The sequence below is a fragment of the Gymnoscopelus microlampas genome, assembly GCF_963454915.1.
Source record: "Gymnoscopelus microlampas genome assembly, chromosome: 13".
Classification (NCBI taxonomy): Eukaryota; Metazoa; Chordata; class Actinopteri; order Myctophiformes; family Myctophidae; genus Gymnoscopelus; species Gymnoscopelus microlampas.
This window is the reverse complement of record NC_139950.1, coordinates 21,917,039-21,940,083: the sequence shown is the minus strand read 5'-3', so window position 1 is coordinate 21,940,083 and position 23,045 is coordinate 21,917,039. Positions and strand designations below refer to the sequence as shown.

The 23,045-nt window shown below is 42.3% G+C and overlaps 1 protein-coding gene across 1 annotated transcript in view; it reads right to left on the bottom strand.

Moving 5' to 3' along the window:
- The window catches only part of ttc7a (tetratricopeptide repeat domain 7A), a gene marked incomplete at its 3' end in the record, with an annotated part of 73,503 nt that extends 50,458 nt beyond the window's left edge, over positions 1-23,045 (bottom strand). The window contains exons 1-8 of the mRNA XM_084075540.1: positions 22,885-23,045; positions 18,482-18,645; positions 15,388-15,556; positions 6,196-6,326; positions 5,666-5,790; positions 4,531-4,609; positions 4,224-4,393; positions 778-841 (exon numbers count right to left, since the gene is read on the bottom strand). Of these exons, the coding sequence (XP_083931666.1) occupies positions 778-841; positions 4,224-4,393; positions 4,531-4,609; positions 5,666-5,790; positions 6,196-6,326; positions 15,388-15,556; positions 18,482-18,645; positions 22,885-23,017 (1,035 nt within the window). The 5' untranslated portion in view covers positions 23,018-23,045. The remainder of the gene's footprint in view (positions 1-777; positions 842-4,223; positions 4,394-4,530; positions 4,610-5,665; positions 5,791-6,195; positions 6,327-15,387; positions 15,557-18,481; positions 18,646-22,884) is intronic.

Here is a 23,045-nt window from a genome sequence, read left to right as displayed (position 1 = left end):
AGTGTGAATAGTTGGTCTTGTGATTGCTTGTTGCTTGTTTACGTGCTTTGTGTGAGCAGGGGGCGGGGCAGCCTGCATTCCCCTGTTGATGGCTAATGGAGGACACCTGGGCCCGGTGCCTCCAGGAGCCTACAAGAGGCTTGGGGACTAAGTAAATATCTGTTTATTTTTCTTATTAAAAGATATTCCAAAAATCTTTGGGTCGGGGTTCCCACATGATTTTGGGGGGCTCCCCAGATCACAGTAAAGTGACACTTTAATGACTTTTAAGACCTTTTAAATACCTTAAAATAAATTAGATTAAATGAAATGAAAAAAGACCATTGCTGCATCAAAAGTAATCAACAGACTATACTATAAAAACTGGTCAAACATTGGCCAAATTGTCAAATAATATAAGAAAGAGGCAACAATTGTGGAACCGAGTCAAACTAAATGAATGCATCAACTCCCTACAATTCCAAGTGCTTATCAGGGTGGGGGGTCCCCAGTTAAAATATGATTATTTTGGGGGGTCGTGGCCTGAAAAGGTTGAGAACCATTGGCGTCAGGGACGGTTCAATTTGGACCCCTGGTGGTCCCCTGGCCTGACATTGAGAAACAGCGCTATAGGTCAGGGGAAAGGAGGAGAGAGTGGAGAGGTTTGAGAGGACGAAGGATGAGAAGTTGAAAAAAGAGAGGGGTGACGGACGGAGGAAGAGAGAGAGGGGGAGAGAGAGAGAGGGGGAGGGTGTGTGTGTGTGTGTGTGTGTGTGTGTGTGTGTGTGTGTGTCTCACCATGGATTCAGTAATGAGCAGCAGTAGAACAGCCTCCTCCACCACGTCCTGAGGACAGAAGCACCTGCCGTCCGGGACACACAGGAAACAGGAAGTAGGTGCAAGAACGGGAAATGACGCACAAAAAGACAGATGCAGTATGTAGTACGTACACACACACACACACACACACACACACAGACACACACAAATACTCGTATTCCAGGGCTATAGATCACGTGAGAGTGTCTAGTTTCAGTCTCTGTAACTCAACCCCGGCCGCCATGGGTGTATCACCACACAACATCTCTCTCAGGTATCACTGTCTCTCTCTCTCTCTCTCACACACACACACACACACACACACACACACGCACACGCACACGCACACAGAACAACAACAACAAACTGCTGCTAGAGAGTCCATTTTACGACCCTGCCACCTTAATTTCTCCCTTTTCATCTCTGCCCCTTTCATCCGGGGACAGATGCAATACTACTTCAGTGATTCTCAACCTTTCCCATTTCAAGGACCCCCAGTTTGATATGCATTGATTAGGCCACAGACTCCCATTTGATACCATTCTTTTTTTAATCTCTGGGACCCCAATCATCTGTGTTAATTTAAGTTGGGTGGTTGTATTTGGTTTTCCTGCTCTCCTCTATAGAAACATTTAGATTCTGTGTCTAGGTTGGACACAACCTTTGACACGATCCTGTTTCTGGTTTGACACAAATTTTGACCAGAGTTGGCTGGCAGGTACAGGTAGGCTCAGTGGTGTGCGCAGGAAACCTGGGTTAAAATCTGGGGTAAAGCAAGAAAGGTGCATAACATCATCCTGGACTATGCATTTAGGCAGGCCATCAGTGGACAGGAGCACTTGGCCTAGAGACAACTCCTGCTCTGGCCCAAACGGACCTGCACTATGCAGACATCTGCCTGCAATCTGGAGCAGGCACAGGAGCTGTTGACCACAATAGAAACAGAGTGTGCTAAGGTTGGTACTTGGGCTAAATGCCAGGAAAATTGAGGCCATCACCTATAACATCCTCCCGGACCATGATCCACCTCTAACGTCAGGCGGTACTGCACTGAAAGAAGTCACTGCCTTCAAATGCCTGGGCTCATGGGTCATCTTGTCACAGCAAGACATTAAAGTAAGAAAAGCACTCGTATTGGAGGGCTCTGAATGGCATGGCCAGTGAGTGGAAGTCCAACCTCCCGGACATATCAAGCACAGCTCCTTCTCTGTGACTGTAGAGTCCATTCATCTACTGTATATGGCTACACAGTACGTTTAGTACTAAATATTAACCAGACTCTGCATGCTACCAACAAGTTAGCAGTCAGGAGACAAGGCTGGCCGGTCAGCAGGACTGGACACCAGGACTTCCCTGGCAGAAAACTTGTGCTGTGGGTGACAACGACAATAACAACACACAGGCATCGAGCACAAGGGCGTCTGCTGTACATATATGTGACTACGTCAGACTGCACATTGTGTTAGTATGTACCACTACTACTGCATTATTAGGCTACAGCATATGTTTGTAATGTTTTATTTAACAATATTAACAATAAATAAACTTTATTCAAATGTGTTAACAGTTTTTCTTGTTAGGTTGCTAAGGAGCCCTTCTTGGCTCAAGATAATGCGAACTGCACTGGCCTGACTATTTGTTTATAAAGTGCTTTGAGCAGGAGAGGCTTATCATTTCTGTGAATCACATCACTAATCTATGAAAGCATTACTGTATTTAGTTTAAGTTGTAAGGAAATATGAAAGACAGAAGTGAAACTTAGAATTTAAGCAATTCTTTATTAGCCACTTCAGACCTAGCATCCCTATTCTGGGGTAAACATTCACCGCAAATAGCTGATCTAGAGGCAAGTTGACCCCAGGTAACTAAGTATCGGTTTACAATAAGTCTATAGGGTTTAAGTGGTTACAAAAAAAAGGCTTGGTGGAGTTAAGGGAAGCTGTCGAAGGGGGATGCTGCCTGTCGCACCCCCTGCACCCCTAATTCCAACGTCTCTGCCCCCATCCCTCTCATTCAGTACTTCCCCTGTCGCTCGCGTTCAATTCTTCACCCCTCCACCACCCTACCCACCTGCTGCCTTCCTTATCTCTGTTCCTTCACTCTGTGGTTGAGCCACGTGGTAAAACAAAATAAATAAAAGAGGCATTTACAAGATGCTATCGCGGCGCTTTACAGACGTAACTGGTTTACACGCAGGCCACGCCGAACAATACAACAGCTCTCGTTATGTTGCTCGGGGTCAATTCCACCATTCCTTCCTCTCATTCTTTTCTCTAATCCCAGACGTGGATGTAGATGTGTGAGCGTGATAGTGTGGGATAGGATTAGTCATGTGCTAAGTGTGCTGTGTACATGGGGCCCTAAAGAACTGAGCAGAGGATCCCTGCGAAAAAAAAGGGGAAAATGCACAAGCAAGGGGATGCATTGTATAGCACAGAGGCAAGACAAGCATGTTTCTGATATCAGGAATGTGCTGGAGTGTGTTCCTTCTTTCGATACTTTTATGTCCGTTTGGTTGCGTTTGAAGTGAGGGTCACTGAAGTAGCTCTCAACTCATCATCTTACTGCATGTTATTTTATGTCCATTAAATCTCTATTTCCTACCTATTGGTTCTTTTTTTGGCTATATTAAGACTGTTGAACAAGCGCTAAGCACTGTCTGTCGCCAGGCCGTCACACAGGATTAGTTTTCTGTGTGTATAAGACTGCAGGGGGGCTCCACTGCTACTACTGGAACTGAGACACACAAAGGTCTATGTTGAAGTTACCTCAACTCATCTCTATTCCCTTTATTTGATTTGATCTTGTCTCACCTCATGTCATCTAAATCACATCTCATCTCATCATTTCTCGTCTCAACTCATTTTTCATGTCATCACATCTCAGTGGTTGGGGCCTTGTATAAGTAAGTAGGTCGGAGAGGCTTATTGTCAGTATCAACCGAGAACGCAGGAGTCTATCCGTGTTTCGATGCACTAGACCCCTGGAAGGTGGATGCTGAGGTGGAGCAGAGCACCTACCGTCAGCTCCCAGTACTTAGCGCACGTCTTACTTCAGTCATGTAGTTGGGTGAAGTTGGGTGAAGTCTCATGTAGTAAGACTTCACCCAAGACGTGCTAATCATACACTAAGCTGGTGTTGCCCAGAATTGAACCCAGAACCGAGGTTGTATTGTATGGCTGCCTCTGCTGTCGATGCATGAATGTTTGTGTGACTGTGTGTGAATGGGTGAATGTAAAACATTCACCCATTTAGAAAAAGGCACCGGTACTATATGAATGAATCACATCACATCAGATAGAACCCAGACGGAAATTAAGAGTAAGATGGACTATCTAAAATGACTGTCATACAGTGACTGAGAAAAGAGAGGAATTAACTGAACAGAAAATTCAACGGAGAGGGAAAAAAATATGAAGACAAACCCGTCTGAGGGGTAGCGTTGGGGTGGTTTGATGGTGGGGTACATGGCATCCTTGGGGGCGGCAGCCCCTTCTCTTTGAAGCCAGGAAGAAGGTGGTGGACCCAGAGGGGCCCAGTAGCTGTCCTCACTCACTGAGCTCAACAACACTTCAGCTAGCTTGTTCGCTGCAGACTGGAGAGACACAAAATGCCTTGAATCGACTGGAACCAATATGGTGAATTGAAATGATAGATTAGGCTTGTGAGTGATGACTTGTTCTGACAACAGCGTGTGCGTGAGAGAGAGAGAGAGAGAGACCGACCACTCACCTTCCTAAAACTATGAGACCCCCGCGATTCCACCACCCTGAGGACCCGGCGCAGCTGGTGAGTTCCCTGAGCCAGGTGCCTGACACACACACACACACACACACACACACGTTCATTTACGTTAATTTGTCAACTTGAGTAAAATGAACACGCAGGATTTTACTGTGTGTGTATGGGCATGGTGGCATAATGGTCATGGGAAATTGTTAGACCAAAGGAACTTATAGCTTTAAAGAAACATGTAATCAGATAGGAGAGCAGATAAGATGATATCACGTCATAGAGTGTTTACTGTGGTTGGACATTATTTACAGTACAGTAACAGTAGCTGCAGAGTGGAGCTGTGATGAACAATAAGGCTGCTGTTCTCCCTGCTTCACATAAGCTGCCCAGCCTGAATGGCATAGTGAAACCTCTATGGGGAATAGTCATTCAGTTCCCTCTGCGGTATAAAATCATTACAGCAATGTGTGCTACTCTGGCCTACGCCACTCACAATTCAAACACTGGCTCAGTGCCAGGCTCGATCTAGAAGCTAAGCCAAGGCAACACTGACACCTGCTGGTCACTGGCAGAACAGATTTTCTGGAACGGCTTCATTTAGCTGAAGTCTATACACTTTACATTCGTACACTCCCACAGTTACAAATGGATGAATAAACACAGGATGTGGTTATGTCCATTGCACAGAATCATGATTAGTCAAGAAAGGGACTTCAGCCATCCCCCAAAAATCCAATCACAAGTAAGGAGACAAGTACATTTTCAACTCTATTAAGGGCGAGATAAGGGGGTGGGGGGTTACCACTGTTACAGGAATCATTTCTATGTATGTGTTATACAGCTGTTTTATTTGTTCATATTTAAAATAAATGAACATTTGTCACTTATTTTTATCAAAAGGGTAGTTCCGGTTCTTGATTATGATTGGCTGAGCCGTATTCAAGGCCGTTATATGATGCTCTATAAAAACACACCTGTGACCGCATTACTGCGCCAAACTATTTTTTTTTCAATGTCCGATTTCGTTGAGAACATTGATTTACAAAAAAGAGTGTGCTGTGTGCGTGTGTGTGTACCTTATATGATGTCCTGACCTATGAATGTGTGTGTATGAAAACGGCTGTAGACTCACCCTCTCTGTAGCATACACAGGTAAGCGCTCTGCAGAGCCGCTTGTTGGAAGTAGCCCAGGTCCATTTCCACAGGGGGAGGCAGAAGGCTGGCCTTGGCTGTTTTTGCATGAGGCGTTGTCGCCACCTGATGACACATGCATGCATGCGTGTGCGCACACACACACACACACACACACACACACACACACACACACACACACACACACACACACACACACACACACACACACACACACACACACACACACACACACACACACACACACACACACACACACACACACACACACACACAGCGTTGAAATGAAAATTACACATGATGAAAAATCAATGCTTACTGTCAGTGAAGTAGAGATGTAAGGAATTGTACCCACTTCAATTAGAAGCACAGTCTAGCAGAAACTATAGCCGCTTACTGTTGTGAGCTTGCAGATCTGCTATTCTCAGCATGTGACACTGGCATGCGACAAAGTATAAATCAAACAAACATGTTTTGAGAGAGGTTTGGTCGTGATTGAAAGTACACTACCTTATCCAGCTCCTGCAGGTAGGACAAGGCAGCATCACAGGCCCTGAGGTAACAGGACAGACTCTCCTCCTCTCTCGCCGACAGACGCACACGGGACACCGAATTTACCAGCTGATGGTCCAGGGACAGACCTGAGAGACAGAGACATTGGTGTCTTACAGCAGTATTTCCCAAACACTGGGTCAGGACCCATTTGTGGGTCACGGACACATTTTTATTGGTCACAAGTAACTATCTTTTTATTTATTTTTATTTCCTACAATTTTTCAAAAGTTACTTCAAAAGATTAATGATTTTTTTTATTTATTTAAACATTTAAGAGATTAATTTCTAAAATCATATGTGAAAAAAAAAAAACTTTAAGGAGTAGCCTAGTGAAAATCTAGATCTGCTTGCAGTTTGGGTCCCTGCAGGGAGACATCAGATTCCCCTTTTGGATCTCAAGCTAAAACGTTTGGGAACCACTGTCTTACAGGGAAGGATTCTCTGCGGTTAGAAGAGATACACGAGTCAGACCACAGAAAGGAACAATTATAATTACAACACAGGTCCTGGGGCTGGGAATCGAATCCACAACATTGCACTTATGTCATATAGGCGTATTCAAGCTGCAATCCACAACTTATCTGTGCAATGGTATATTGTGTATGGTAATACGAACACAATTGTGGCGGTTGGAGCTAGGTGGTCTGCCTACTCTTCTATTGAGACATTCAGATCCTGTGGTTGACAAGCGGTATCGAAAATGAAACTCAAATGGAAATAATGGAAACTCGCATTCCCAGAACACGCTCTCCGTTATAGCTCAAAAGTAAGAATTCTGGCACTTTCCCAGGGAACCTATGTTTGGAGCCTGTGTAGGACATGAGAGTTATAGATTGCAGTTTTAAACTGGGATCAAGTAATGTAATTATTTAAGCAATTCTATTTGGACAGTAGAGTGCAGTGAAAGAGAAAATAAACGGACTAGATGACATTTACCAAAGTTTTTTGAGACAAATCCAAACCCAGGATGTTGTTATTAAGTGGTCAGTGCACAAACTGCATGGTTGATTCCCTACCTCAGGAAAACCAAGATAGGAGTCCAGCATGCCAGAGCAAGCTGCTGCATGCAGCTACAGCTCAGTCACACCAGCCCCAAAGATAGAAATAGAAGACAAAAGACCAATCTGGTGGAGGAATATCACTCTATAACAGGGGTCTTCAATGTTTTTCAGACCAGGGACCCCCACTACAATAGTCAATGAAGATTGATTGAAGAAGACATTGACTATCAGTGTAGTGTGAATGAATGTTTTTGTTTTATTTCAGACATTTAACCACTTAAACCCTCAATACTAAGTAAACTTGACCGCTGGCTCTGTACTTGGTCTGCTCTTTTTTCCCTCTACACAAAAAGTCTTTGCCGAAAATAGCCGATCTACAAGCTCACAACATCTCACAATTGTGAACGTTGTGAGCTTGTAGATCTGCTATTTTCGACTAATGTTACCCTCAGAATAGGGATTCTAGGCCCGGGCACATGTAACCTGGTTTGAGTCCTGATCCCGACGATCTTAACTGCATGTCTCTCCCCATCTCTCTCTCCTGTTTCCTGTCCAGCTCCACTATACCTATAAAAAAAGGCAGAAGGGCCTCAAAAATATCTTTAAAAAAGAAGAATAGGGATTCTGGGGTTCAAGATATTAATGTAAAAAAAGAAAGTAAAGTAAAGATTTCCTATCACACAAAGATTTGGCGACCCCCCTGTAGTAACTCTGAAGACCCCCTAGGGGTCCCGGACCCCCTGTTGAAGAACCCTGCTCTATAACATTTCCACACACAAGTTCACAACTGCACAACTGGGCAACAATTCCTGGAAAAGCCATGGCATTTGAATGCTGTGTTTTCCATGCCTGGAAACATGATAGGAATCACGTAACCCCCACCTCAGTTTCTTCAACCAGAAACATTATCAAAGAGAACCACTGCTGCTTGCTTCTAGTTGGCGAGTAAGGACCCAAACAGCACATTTCCTGATTATATTAAGCCATCTGTGATAAGTGCACTGGACTAGAACATGACCTAGAGAAGTGAAATCAGCTATTCACCAAAAAAGGTAACATTTGAGCCCAGTCAGAAACTATGGAAAATATTATTGATACCAAAGGGATGCTGTCTTAACGCAAAAACAATCAAAAGGTTTGTTTAAACATGGTTGAATATGCAATATATATATATAAAATTGCCTAGACTGTGCAATAGAATTTACAATGGAAATGTATAATAAGGCTTGCGATCTGCCAATGGTTTTACAGAAGTGTTTTGCCTTACAGTAATACTACTTTTACCATGTACAGTATCTGTACTTTAACTGCTGGCTCTGGCTCTGAATTCCCCCCACGGGATCAATAAAGGTCCATCTATCTAATGTGGAAACACACAACTCTGAGTTTTGCGTGAAGGAAAACAGCAAAACTCCAGCTGGAGCCAGATGAACAAACATCTTTGATTTAAAAACCTAACTGAAAAGATGTGACAACCGACTGTGACTAAATACAGCTACAGTACTGTACGCCGGGAGCGTGAGAACACGACTGGCTTGCTGCAGAGTATGACAGTACGATGTAGGAGAAGTTGTAGGGTCAGTGTTTTCATATGTGGTTTTAGTGGCCAGTGCTGCTTGGGGTTGGAGGGGGTAGCTTTGGCTCAAAATCTATCCTTGTCTCAGACTCTGCTACACTTGTCTGGTGCAGCCTACAGACATTTTTATTCCAGGGAAAACATCGCTTCCAAACGTGTCCAAACGGCCCTTCTGTCTGTCTTAAAGATTGGCAGTAGTAGAGAATCATTGTTATTCTAATTTCCTGGTTTGTCTACTGGTATATTGCTCTTCGTTGATGTTGGGCAGAAACCTTGTATCTCTCCATATTTCAACTCTTTGTTTCTTTCGTAAATGAATGCCCTACTTCATCATACTACAGTGTCACACAAAAGTATATAACGTATGTATTACATACATTTCTACAATATACAGTACATACATGTGCTTGTGACTAAATAATAATTACATGGGATTCATTGGAACTCAGGTTATTTTTTCATTTCCTGAAAAGTAATGGTTTTGGACCTACACGGTTTCCACCCGACAGTGACGTCTTGCTGATGTCCAAGCGACTGTACTGAGGGAATACAGCCGAGCCAGCCCATCTCAGTCCAGATGGCTGGCCTGATGTCAGTTAGCGGACTTATTGCACTAAATAAATGGCGGGTGATGCAAGGAACCTCCAGGATTGCAGGAAGCACAGCAGGGAGGCTAGAGCCTCGAAGCCAGACGCCAGGCGTAATCAAATAAGCAGGCAGCTGCCAATAGACAAGATATCATCATCCAAATATTCATATCTGACTACATTCCCACAACAATATACTGTATATACGTGGAAAACAGTGGAAGGAAATGCGATGTCAGGGCAAGAGGCTGTCTCCAATTATAGCATGTTGTCATAATGATTCCCTGTGGATGCTCCTTTTTCTCACGCGTTTTTTCCAGTAACACAGTGCATATTTACAAAAAAAAATATTTTCTTGATAGGGATGATGCAATTTATTTAATACAAGAGGTTCAGGCCGCTATGTGGCCCATACATCTAGAATTCGGGCTTCTACGCGGCCCTCACATCTACAGTTTGGGCTGCTATGTGGCCCTAACACCATACACCGCACCGCTGACCAATATGCCCATATATGGAGATCTATGTATCTGTCAGTCCTTGTCCCTTTTATACCCATATATGGAGATCCCATATGTCATCAGTATATGCCCATGTATGGGCATGCCCTCTTTTGTGCCCATATTTGGAGCGAACTGATTTGTTAGCACCTGACATAGGCGCCACTATTGGGGGGACACTATTGCAATCGACTGGTCTATTTATTTATTTATTTTTACCGACCTGCGCTAGTCTAGCACCCCACCGTTGTTGTGTATTGGCTGCATGCTTGCCTCTCGCCACAATGACCGTTCTGTTTTACTGACTACGTGCAGTTGCTCTCTCAACTTGATCAACTAGACCTGTGTGAGACAAGCTAATACACAACAAATAGTTGATCTGATGCTGGCTGGGGGTGTGAAAGAAGCAAATGCCCGCGGGGCTCGGGCTGCTAGAATCAAGTAATGCGATAGACTGACAGACCAGGGATAAGATTACTGCAGCAATATATGGGGGAACAAAGTTGTTCCTCTGTCAGTTAAAGTGAGACCCGAGAGCGCACGCACAAACTATACCTCCGTGCACTCAAAGTGCACCGTGGCATCATGTGTGATCATGGATCCGATTCCTTATTAATTGAGGTGAAAACATGCAATTTAATGTCATTGTCAGTGTCTCTTATTGTAGGCTGCTATAGCTGACATCTCGCCCACTGTATACAGTGTTAGAACAGCGTAGGTTTGTCGGGTCCCGTCTTTCTTTTTTCTATTTTTTATGTCGGCACCACTCGGATCTCTGAACCGATTTCATTTTCAGGGGTCCATTAGGGTTTGGGTCCATCATTTTGAACCTGTTAAGAGCTCTATGTGTATAATATATAATCTAATATGTTCATTATTTATTCTGACTTCCTTATTACTTACTAAGTGATGTTTATTGAAATGCAATGTTTCATGTAGTTCTTCTAACGTTCCCTATAGAGCAAGCTTGAATTTCCCTTAAATAGAAAGTCTGAAAATGACTTTGACACTTACAATCTGTTCTTTATCCAGAGCTATATAGTGCATACAGTTATTTAGGCTAGTTAGATTCCGAGGAGTCCATTTGGTTATATTTGTTTACTCTTCGGAGCTACACCAAAACTGACAGTGAACCTCATGATGTCACCGTCAAACTCCCCCCCCCCCCATCCCCACCAGCTAATGTCCCCTGACTTTTTCCCTCATGCCGGCACGCTTGGTACCTGATGCCATGACGACACATTGAGGTAAGACAACACACTCCATTTTTGGGTGTAGCTGCATTGGGGACTTTATATTATATGGTACTGGCTGAGTCATAGTGACATGATCATGTTGACGTGGTCCGCCCGCCCACTCACCCGCTCATCCTCCCATTAGCCTATTTTAATATAGGATACTGCAGTTCCTGTACAGAGAATAAAACTGATGTGCTGCGATTGCTCATTTCAACTCTTGTCTGTAGGGCTTTACATATACAATGTAATTGACCATTTTTAACCCCTATATACTACATTGACCAGAGTGCCCAAGGGCTCCATACTATACTCGGCCCATTCCTTTTTTACCCTCTACACAAAGCCAATCTACAAGCTCACAAGACGTTGGGCTTGTAGAGCTTCTATTTTCGCTGAATGTTCGTTCCAGAATAGGGATGCTAGGGTTCAAGTGGTTAAAATGTACAGCTTCTTTCAAATGCAATTCATATCATCTTAACATCATCTAGAAGACTGAATGCAGGGAAGTGAAATGGCTTGAGACCAGCTTTCAAATGCAATCAGCCTCATCGTATGATGAAGTTCAGATGTACTGTACATACTAGTTTGTACGACAATTTATGCCTCGATAATTGACCCTGTTGACCTTGACCTTTGACCACTAAGTAGCACCATATATAAGATATAGAATTAGAGATATAACATATATATTAACTTTTATGACCTTATGCTATGGTTTGACGATGATAATACAGTGTATTATGTCATTGCAGACAGAGTGACATACGGTACATACATACTCTACAGACAGACAGAAGAGTACAGACAGACAGAACATTAATGGCTTCATGGCTCAACGGATAAGAAGAGACAGACCATAAACGTCTCTCTTTGGTTTATAGAGGAAATTACTACTAATGATGATTACTGTGAAGCCATGATTATAACGAGACTTATGATGCTGCTGCTACTGCTGAGTTGGACTGTTCAAACTGAATTCCCCAGTTTCCTCCAAGGCTTTTAGGAAAGTTCAACTTTAACCACATGAACCCTAGCATCCCTATTCTGGGGCAAACATTAGGCCAAAATAGCAGATTTACAAGCTCACAATGCGTCGTAATGTGATGCGTTGTGAGTTTGTACATGGGCTATTTTCGGCCAGGCAACATTCTAGCATCATGTCCAGGAGGTGTACTTGTACGTCCTGGACTGGTGGGTGTACTGCACTTGTACATCAAGTCGCCTCACGCTACAGAAACAGGAGACAGGCTCCTGACCTATGAGCCACATCATTGTAAAGTATAGGTAACAGTTTGTAGAAGTGAGATGATAAAAAGAAATATTTCACAAAACAGTTATTATTCAGAAAAATGATTATGTATGGTGGTGGTAATGACAAATCTATTAAACAAAATATGAAAAGTGGAATAAAAAAAGGAAAAAGAAAGAAACACTGAATGGACCCTTCGCTAAGCCCCACCCACTCCACTCTGTGACTGGCGGTGCGGAGTTAGTCACACCCAGGCCTGGCAGCGCCTGGCAAACATCGCTTCTCACCCATTGACTTGCATGTTAAATGACGGCTTTTCCCCTTAAAAATAATCTTTCATTTCAGCAGCAAGAGCTTCAAAATCTCTTCTAAATCTAGTCAACAAGGCCTGCAGTAGGCTATGCACTGGACAAATGTGCATGACATTATTTCAATCAACTAAAAACATGGGAAATGTTAGAGGGAGTAATAGCCATGGATACACGACGGTCGACTGTCTCGACCGTCATGGATGAACTTCAACCTGGTGTTTGCACTTTCTTCATTTACGGTACATCTACAGAAACGTTCATATTTCAAATATAAAGTGCTTGTCCCATGGCCACGGATGTTAAATTTATGTACGGGTTATCAAAAGTACCCGTATCATCTGTATTGTTCAATAAAAAGCATTTTAATCTGATCGGTGGCCATTTTCTCCATATGCGTTCAACTAAGCGACCCTATCGGTTGGTAGGTGTATTGCACTCTGATACATTATAACTCTATGAGAAAATGGCCACCGATCGGATTAAAATGCTTTTTATTGAACAACACAGAATATACGGGTACTTTTGAGAGTCCCGTGCATAATTTTAACATCCGTGGCCATAGCATAAGCAATTCATATTTGAAATATGAACGTTTATATAGATGTACGGACCGTAAATGGAGAAAGTTCAAACACCAGGTTGAAGTTGATCCATGACTGTAACAGGAGTTTTCATGTACCGCAGGGTAAGACTACAGTAGCAGTTAATAAATAGACGAACAAATGAATGAATATACTTTAATGTGCGGAATTCGAAACAGGCAGCGCTGGGATTCTGAATTGTGTTACGATTACGGTGATTAGTATCATTGACACCACCTGGGCGAGTGAGTCGTGTAATACTTTCCCAACATTAAGCTGTGTTCAACAACACAGGCACAGTCATAGCCTTCCAGTTTAAGCGCAGATTTCAGCTTGGGAAAAGAACCCTCCAGTTGTGGGTAAGTGGAATCTGTTGCTGGTTCATAGTCACCATTGCGTTATCGTGGTATTCCTGTTCTTGCTATTATGTTGCAAATGATTGTGTGTGTGTGCGGGCGAAATAACATTGACAGCTATGGCAGGTGACGAAAGTTTGCCAGACCTGTGCCAGGCTAACAACGGTTGCTAAGCTGGCATTGGACAATCGCTTTTGGGGTGGGGTTTAGCGAAGGTTCCATTGTGAGAGAAATCTAGGCGCTGCACCACCATCAACGGTAGGGCAGGCATGTAGATTGAAGAAGTACACTTGCCCTGCAGGGCAAGTAGGAAAAAAACGTAACGTCAGACCCTGACATGGCTCGGTAACCATTGGTTCCCAAGGCTACTTACTAGTATAGACCCCTGGGGGATTCCGGTGAGGTCATCTACGTAAATTATTTATGGATTTAGTGGTTAGGTGCAGTAGCTGTGAACTATGACCTCTAGGAGGGTGTGCCCCCATGTAGCATGATTACTGTATACAGATTTTGTGCATCTGCATTCAAACTTAAACTCGTTTGCAACAAATTTAAGTGAATCTTAAAATATCTGGGTAGGGAAATTCCATTTATTGTTGCCCTCTGATGACAGCATAATGTGTGTGACAATGAGTAATCGGAAACTATACTTAACAGTATTATTCACTGACGAAAAAGCTTGATGACTGGCAGTCATCAGGTCTTTCAAACACTACCTTCATGGAGGACTACCAGAACACAATGGAACTTAGTGATTCTATGAGCGGGTGGCTTGATAATGTTAATCTGACTAAATTATGAACACGATCCCATTTTAGGAATGGGGATGTGCATCACCTTGGAGAAAGCTCAAAGCAATGAAGACACAAAGGGAGGCATTGTCAACAAGGCCAAATCCAATTCACAAATTCCCCCCTTCCACATTAGTGGATGCAATTAGAAATAATCTGCGTCATTCACTGATTCACTGAGCGGAGGATAAGGCTCCACTGATACTGAGTGAAGATGATCCAGTTTGGTAAAAAGTTAGAATCCTAGGCTCCAACATACAGCAGTACATACACAGTGAAATCCTGTGTTACAGTAGAGAGTAAAAATGCACCAAAATGGACAATGTTTACTCTGTCAGGGTTAAATCAACATTGAGGATTTTACTGTGCACCTACTGTAGATAACAGTAATCTGCCCGCTTAAGATCATATTTTCCAGATGCATTACGTTCTCCCAATGGAATTTCAACAAGCTCCCTTCCATTTATGACTACCAAACCTATACAAGGCCATTATCATTTTAGGGGTTGTAATAATTCCTATTGAGGGGATTAGGAAATGGATTGCTGAGGAAATTCATGCAGCAAGCTGTTCAAACTTTCCTGTGGTGTTTCGCAGGGAAACGTGCCAGTCGTCTGTGCTACCTCTGACTTCTTAGGCCAAACAACATAAGGCTTATGGGTAGGAAAAACATGTCTGTCAGATCTAAACTCTTTGTTTACTTGTTCCGCAGACAGTAAGATTTCAGGAGAGAAAAAAAACTCACACTAAAGAAAGGTGATAGGAGACAGAAGTTATGATTAAATGCATTTACTGTCATTTGTCAAGACTTATTTCTCAACCATGAAAAAGAAAAACTACTACGGTATATACTCCAGCCACTATACTGCATATGAATCATACCAAAAATCGACTCTGTATGCTGGCTAAATTGTAACCACTCTCTATTAATATTCATATTTGTTTTTAGAAGCCTACCTTTAATAACAAAGGCCTCAGCCAGCAGACGCAGATGGTAGATGGGCTGATCGTCCTGCGTCAGCTCCTCAATGCCCACCCTGGCACACATACCCTGGGCATCTCTGTAACGGCCCTGGACATAGTGGACCTTGGCCATCAGTAGTAGAGCCTCATTCACGTACCTGGGCTAAAGGCAGAGAAAGACACAAATGCCCGATACTTGGTTCATCTGTTCATCTAGCAGGTAACAAATCATCATTAGTTCAGTGGCCAGAGGCCCTATATTCTTAAAACCTAGATGGAAACATTTAAAATGGTGACGCTGGTAAAAAGCACCATCCAATGTAGTCTGTAGACATAAAAATGGGTCCACAACCCAAAAATGGGTCCCAACCCACTGGAAACACTGTATTAGATCACATACAGACTGTGCTACCAGAACCAGACTTCCTCTAGAGGAGATTGCACAATAACCATGTGACGTACAACATGTCTGCCTACTCTTTTAAGGCTATTAGCCAGTGGTGGAGTGCATTAATTTAAGTACATTAATTAAAGTGTTTGATACTTTCACTCTTTTACTCTACAACCCTGTTTACTTGAAAAAGATAATGACATTATGCATTAACCAATTACGCTCTACTTAAAAATGTATGAAGAAAAAAAAATAGTTGATTTACAAGCTCAATGGTCACAATGTGACATGTTATGAGCTTGTAGGTCTGCTAATTTAACTATTTTTTAAATGTATTAGATTTTTTGGGGAACATTTCTAAATTTCAATACAGCAATTCATTGATATTAAAAAGAAAATGTACTTTGTAATTTGTACTTTTGAATACTTTCATATTTTTAAAAGCAAGTTCTACAGTACTTTAACTTTAACTTTCACTTGAAATTGAGTAATATTTGACGAGGAGTATCTATACTTTGACTCAAGGTCTGGGGTTGAGAACTTTGTCCATCACATATTAGCAATTGGAATACACTTCAGGCAGGTATTAAGGCTAGCAGTTCCTTGAGCAGCTTCACAACCAAAGCTTAAGGTTAAACAAACCTGTAATCACTAATATCTTGATTGTATTTTATTCCATAGCTAATCGTAATCTTAATGCGCCACCTTTCTACACTTCCCCCAATGTCTATTGCCTTTTGCCCTATGTGTCATGATGTGCTGTACTTTTGTACTTATATATTATCTATTCACTGTAACCTGCCAATGAAAATTAGCTGAAGCAAAATTTGGTACTGTACATCAAATGGCAACATTTATGTTTAATATTGTACATGGTCTCTGTCACAGGGCAGCCCGTGCCCTATACATAGACACACTAAGTGGGAAGGGACAGTTTGTAGCATGATGTGATTTTTACCTATTCATTCAAATGTAGAAATAACACGGACTTCAGGGGTTCAAACTGTATGTTTATTTAAACACTGTTTATTAGAACTGATCTGAAATGTTTGCTTGTCACCTGGTCTTTCCTCTGCAGTACTGGCACCCTCTGAATCTGACTTGTAACTGCCGAAACAGAGCAGGGCTAGTCCATTTGGTTTAAGAAGGGGTGGAACGTGCCAAGTACTGTAGAGGAGGAGGGGTGTTTGACAATGTTATTGAGCAAAGTATTTCTATGTCTTTTTGAAGTAAATGCAAACCCAAATGGTGTTTAGTTTAAGGTACAACATCTATTTATGTGGTAGGTTATTTATTCATCAGATAGTTGTAAGCTTGTAGATAAGCTAATTTTGAGGTTAATTGTTTCTGTGCTTGTGGTAGGATCCACTCCCTATTTAAAGGAGGCTGCAAGTGACAGTCAGTGAGTTGAACTTGGCAAGCAAAGCGTTAACAGCCGTGAGGCAGAGCTGCCAGGGCACTTAGTTAAGGGATAGCCTTGTTGTGCAGTCACTGTATGGTTTGTTGTCTTTAGTTGTGCTTTAAGTAATTCTATCATTTTTGTAAGTCTATTTTTCCGCGTCTTATTTATTTTCCACTATCTACCTGCTGCATATTGGACTGGTTTCCGGAGGTGTGAGAGAAATAAAACGCAACGATCTGCAAATTCTGAACTTGTTCATTTTTGGAGCCTTGGCCGCTTGGTTAACCTTTACAGTCTCTTTCAAAGAAAGAAAGAAAGAAATGCAAAATCATTAAACTTGCATCATCAGAGTTGATAATCCATTGCATGTCAAAAATATATTTTTCAGCAAATCTCAGTTACACTAATCAGTAGTGTTGGTGTCAGGGCAGGAATTTCATTGAGGCCATGGCTGCCGTGCCCCCTCAGTTTGGATGCCCCTCAAAAAATTATATGCCCTGCAGCCACAGTAGCCTGATGCCCCACCCGCATGCCCCAAATGATTTCACCATTTCTTCCTCTGCCTCTTTCCTGTCAATACGTAAACATAAAGTGAAATGCCATCCACATTTTTTGATATTTTGAGTCTGGGTTATTTATGATGATGGTTTGACATACATCTAGTACTGGCCGGCAGCCAACAAAGAGACCTCAAACTCATACTGAGCCGTAAAGCTGTGACATTAACCCATACGGTCCAAGGAATCCCAAAACATAACACTGCAACGCTCCCAGACAGACAGAAAGGTGGAGGGATTTTTATGCCAGGTTATTGGGACCATGGGAAAGAGAATATTATTTAAGAAATTGTGTCATGTAAACTATTTACAACAAGCAAATACAGTGGGAGAGATTCATTCTGTAAAGCAGTGGTCTTCAACCTTTTTCATATCAAGGTCCATTATTTATATGGCATTTGAGCCACGGGCCACCATTTGATGAGATTTATCCTCTCAGACCCAAAACTTAGACTATTTCTTCGACATTCTCTAATTGTGTAGACTTCTTTTAAATTAAGTAATGCAGATGTTTAACAATAATTTTACTCTTGAGAGGGTAAAATGTAACCATTTTGGTTTCATGTTACGCTCTCAAGAGTTAAAGATCTAATAAGGGTCCATTTGGTTGCCACATTTGGTTACCACATTTGGTTACCTCTCTATCATTTAGCTGGGGACCACCTAGAACCCCCTCAAGGACCACTGGTGGTCCCCGGTCCACTGGTTGAAGGAAAATGACAAAAAGCTGGGACTGACCGGTAGACGCCCTCGGCTCAGGATGGTGTTGAGATGAGTTTTGGCACTGGACAGTTTGGGCTGGGTCTTGTCCATCAGGGGTGTGGAGCTCCGTAATAGGTCCATATTTTCCTGCAGGCACTCCTCCAACAAGGCCTCGGCCAATAGCAGAGTCCCGAAGTCATCTGTAGGGAGGGAATGAAAACGTTACGAGTTAACCTGATATGAAGACACTGAACCCCTAACTGCTCCCGATGAGCAGGTTGGTGCCTTGCATGGTTTCCTCTGAAGTCGGTATGTGAACGTGTGAAAGGAAGGTCTATGAAGAAGCTCTATGACCGAAAGCTTGCTATATATTTATAAAAAATAAAAAACGTCAGAGATTTTTCACAGTTTTGAGTGTGCCGAGGCTCCCTTTAATTGTTCTTTTGAATGGGTGAATGTGAAATAGATTACAAAGCGCTTTGGAGAAAGGCGCTATATAAATGCAAGTCCATTTATATACATGCATTCCGTTTAGATTGCAGGGTCAAGCAAACCCCTCACAGTCACCACCCCCAACTCTGCGAGAGGTAAACATAAAGATATGCACATGAATCCTAAACTCCATTTAGAAATAATGCACTTCAGTGTACTTTTAGTATAAAGTAAATAATTAGAATTACGGGTCCATTTGGTTCCATTTGTACACTCTGAGTTAAATAAACACAGAGGATTTTATAGCTTAGATTGGGGCCCCGGGAGATAAAACAAATGTATCAAATGGCGGTCCGTGGCTAATGCATATCAAACTGGGGGTCCTTGAAATTAAGAAGGTTGAGAATCACTGATTTACAGCAAGCAAGTTATAGCTCACAGGAAGAAGCAGCATAATAGCCTATGGCAGTCTATTTTGATATGGCCGGGATCCAAATCAGTGGCAAGCAGTGAATGTGTATGATTGTGACACACACACAAACACACACTGTTGGATTAAAGCTTTCCTGTTTAGTCCTCTTCCCTGTTCTCCCCTGACTGTGTATGTGTTCTGACGCCAAGCCTGTGACAAATGTTTATGACACTGGTATAAATGACATACTTGCCTGTCAGTTTTATCAGCAATAGCAAGGCCAGGGGGGAAAGGCGAGCTTCAGCCCTTGGAACAGTCCACAGTACAAGATGTTTAATGATTTAAAATCTTTGTTGTTTTTAAATGGCTCAACAGTGAAAGAAAATATATAAGAGGTAGTGTTGAGGACTATGTTCTAAGAACATTTTAACTAACGACAATACATTATCATTTTTTTACACTAACTTAACTGTAACTGTGGAGGCACTGGCAGAGATAGTTAACAACTAGTTAACTTATGACTGTGTTGAAAGATGCATCGCTTATTCCATGTGTCTGGGAGCCAACATTATTATACAGGCCTGGAGTGGGTCTCATTTTGAACTGCTAAAGTACTGAACTTCAGTACAATTTTGAGGTACTTTTACTTGAGTATTTCTTTTTACAGCCTACTGTACTCCGCTACACCTCAGGGGCAACATTTTGACAGCTTTGGTTACTAGTTTCTTTGCAGATTTAGATTATGAATTTCAAAGTATACATTAACTGATCAATTATGATCGTTAAGCTACCGACAAGCACATAATGTCACAATCAGAGTCAGAGGTGTAGGACCCAAGCGCAGGACAAAGGCAGAGGACGAGGCAGACGCAGGGTAGATCGAATGCAAGGGTGGTTTATTAACCAAGGGCTGCCAACTTTCAGGAAAATCTAGGAGTGAGACTCATCAGGGACGCACACATGAACGCAATTCTTAAAATGTAAAATTCTCTATTTAGCTGTCTTAGGGTCTTCTTTCATTTGTATCAGTCATTGCCATCAAACAATATATGTGAAGAGGGTAAATTGCGTGACTCTCACTCTCAAAGGGTGAGACTTGGCAGGAACAGGAATAAACACACAAATACGAGGAGACTAGGAAAATATCACTAACTAGGAGCAAAGCGGAAACACTAGGAACTTAGAAAATCACAAGGAGTTAACTAACACAGTGACTTACTTTTACAAACAAATAACGGACTGAACAAACAGGGGAGTATATATAGAGACACACGTAACTGGACACAGGTGAAACTAACTGACAATCAACGCAGGGATAGGCTAGGACACAGGTGCAAGACAGAGTTAATCAGAGGACTGGTGAGACAAGACAGGAAACAGCAAACAGGGCAGACAGGAAACAATACTACAAAATAAGATACACACATCAGGGCAAAGGTAACAACAGAGAAACAGAATACAATTGGAACGATACAATATAATAGTGGCCTAACAGGCCTATCAAACAGCCCTAACGAGTCCAATACCATAAAAGGGCATTCAAGGTCTAAAACTCTAAATAATAAGGTCAAAGTCCACGGCCCGATAAGCGGGCCGTGACACATAAAGTATTTAGAATCAGCCCCACCTTTACCAGCTGCAACATTAACATGATGAAGGCATTGATGCATTACTATTATGATTGTGAAATGGGCCATTCTGCATAATGAGCACTTTTTGGTTTGGTATATATTGATGTCAATCCTTTAGTACTTTTACTGGAGTAAGTTAAAGGAGAATTCCGTTCATTTTAAGTGTTATGTTTGATGTGCGTCAAATCACTTACCAACGTAGAAATGAAAATCGCGTGACTCCACAAATCCCCCTATCGACCCCCACCGTTGTCATGATAGTAGGATGCTGGATAGCCCAAATTCGCCTATTTTAACAAATGCAAAGTCTGTTTTTTTGCTTCTAGTACTCATTGTTGAGTCCCATGATAATGTAACAGGCGCTAAAACTCCGAGAAGCTAACGGCTAATAACAGAACGAGCTAATGCTGGTTGCCTGTTTCTCTCCCGACCTGGCAACCTGGGGCTGCCATGCAGAGAGATAAGCAGCCCCAGCATTAGCTCGTTCTGTTATTAGCCGTTAGCTTCTCGGAGTTTTAGCGCCTGTTACATTATCATGGGACTCAACAATGAGTACTAGAAGCAAAAAAACAGACTTTGCATTTGTTAAAATAGGCGAATTTGGGCTATCCAGCATCCTACTATCATGACAACGGTGGGGGTCGATAGGGGGATTTGTGGAGTCACGCGATTTTCATTCCTACGTTGGTAAGTGATTTGACGCACATCAAACATAACACTTAAAATGAACGGAATTCTCCTTTAACTTTGAATACAGGATTTTACTTGTGACATTCTGGTATATCTACTTTTACTAATAAGTTTCTGGTATGTAGAAATACTCTGTTGATGTAATGGAGTAGAAGCTCTAACCCTGAAAGTATTGACATTTGTAAATACTTTGGTAAAAATTGTAAAATACTCAAATTGTACTGAGGTACAGTACTTGAGTAAATGTACTTAGTCATGCTGGCTGTAAGCAGGTGGCCACTACAGCATGTTGGGTCATCATGGGCTGGTTGACACAATAATTTGTGTGTGTGTGTGTGTGTGTGTGTGTGTGTGTGTGTGTGTGTGTGTGTGTGTGTGTGTGGGGCATGTGGCTCAACTCAACCCATATTTACTTTACCAAGGTGAGGGGAGGAGACCAACAGGTGAATTACCACCAGCTCACAGTGTTGAGCTGCACAATGATAAGCGTGTTTACATAAAATGTTTGCTCACCCACTACTATGTAGAATAATTTCGAGGACAAGGACAGTGGGGGGGGGGGGGGGGGGTTGACCTGCATGTTGTCCGAGGTCCAGGAGAATTTGATTTGCCATGGTTTTAGCGACAGACAGTCGATAGACAGCACAGGCTACTCACTGTATATGTTTAGAAGGAGGAAGAAGTCCCCTAGATCACATGGTCACTGGTTCCCAAACTTTTTTGCTCAAGACCCAAAAGAGAAATCAGATGTTTGCCTGGGTCCCAAACTAGTGAAAATAGCAGATCTACAAGCTTACAACAACGCATTGTGACCTTGTAGATCTGCTATTTTCACAACTTAAACTTTTGTTTTCTAATTTAGGGAATTTCTTTGATATATTTTTTTTTATTCATGAAATTCATTTTGTAAAAATCTTTGAATTTGTTTTCAACTCATGAAAATGTGTGATTTTTGGTGGAAATCTTCACAAAATATGTAATAATAATAGTAATTAATTACAAAATTTAGAAAACAAAAAACGAAGGGATATTTACTCGCGCGACCCACGAAAATGGATCCACGACCCACAAATGGTCCCGAGCCACCGTTTGGGAAACAGTGCCCTAAAAAGTTGCATAATGATATCCAAGTATCTGAGAGCACAAAGTTCAACTTGTTGTGACTTGTGAGTTTAGATAAGAGACGAAAAGACTCCCAAACATAACAACAGGCGCCTGCAAGCCTACAGGTGTGCTTGTGTGTGTGTGCGTGTGAGTGTCACAATATCACTCACCATCTTCGTGGAACCGTGCTGCCAGGAGCTGGTCCACCATGGTGGGCATCCTGTCCCACTGGCACTCCGCCCTGTAGCGCTCTATGTCCGCTTCCAGACGGTACTGGGTGAAGGACACCCGGCTGGATGCCATGATGCAGCTGTCTGACCGGTGCTGACTG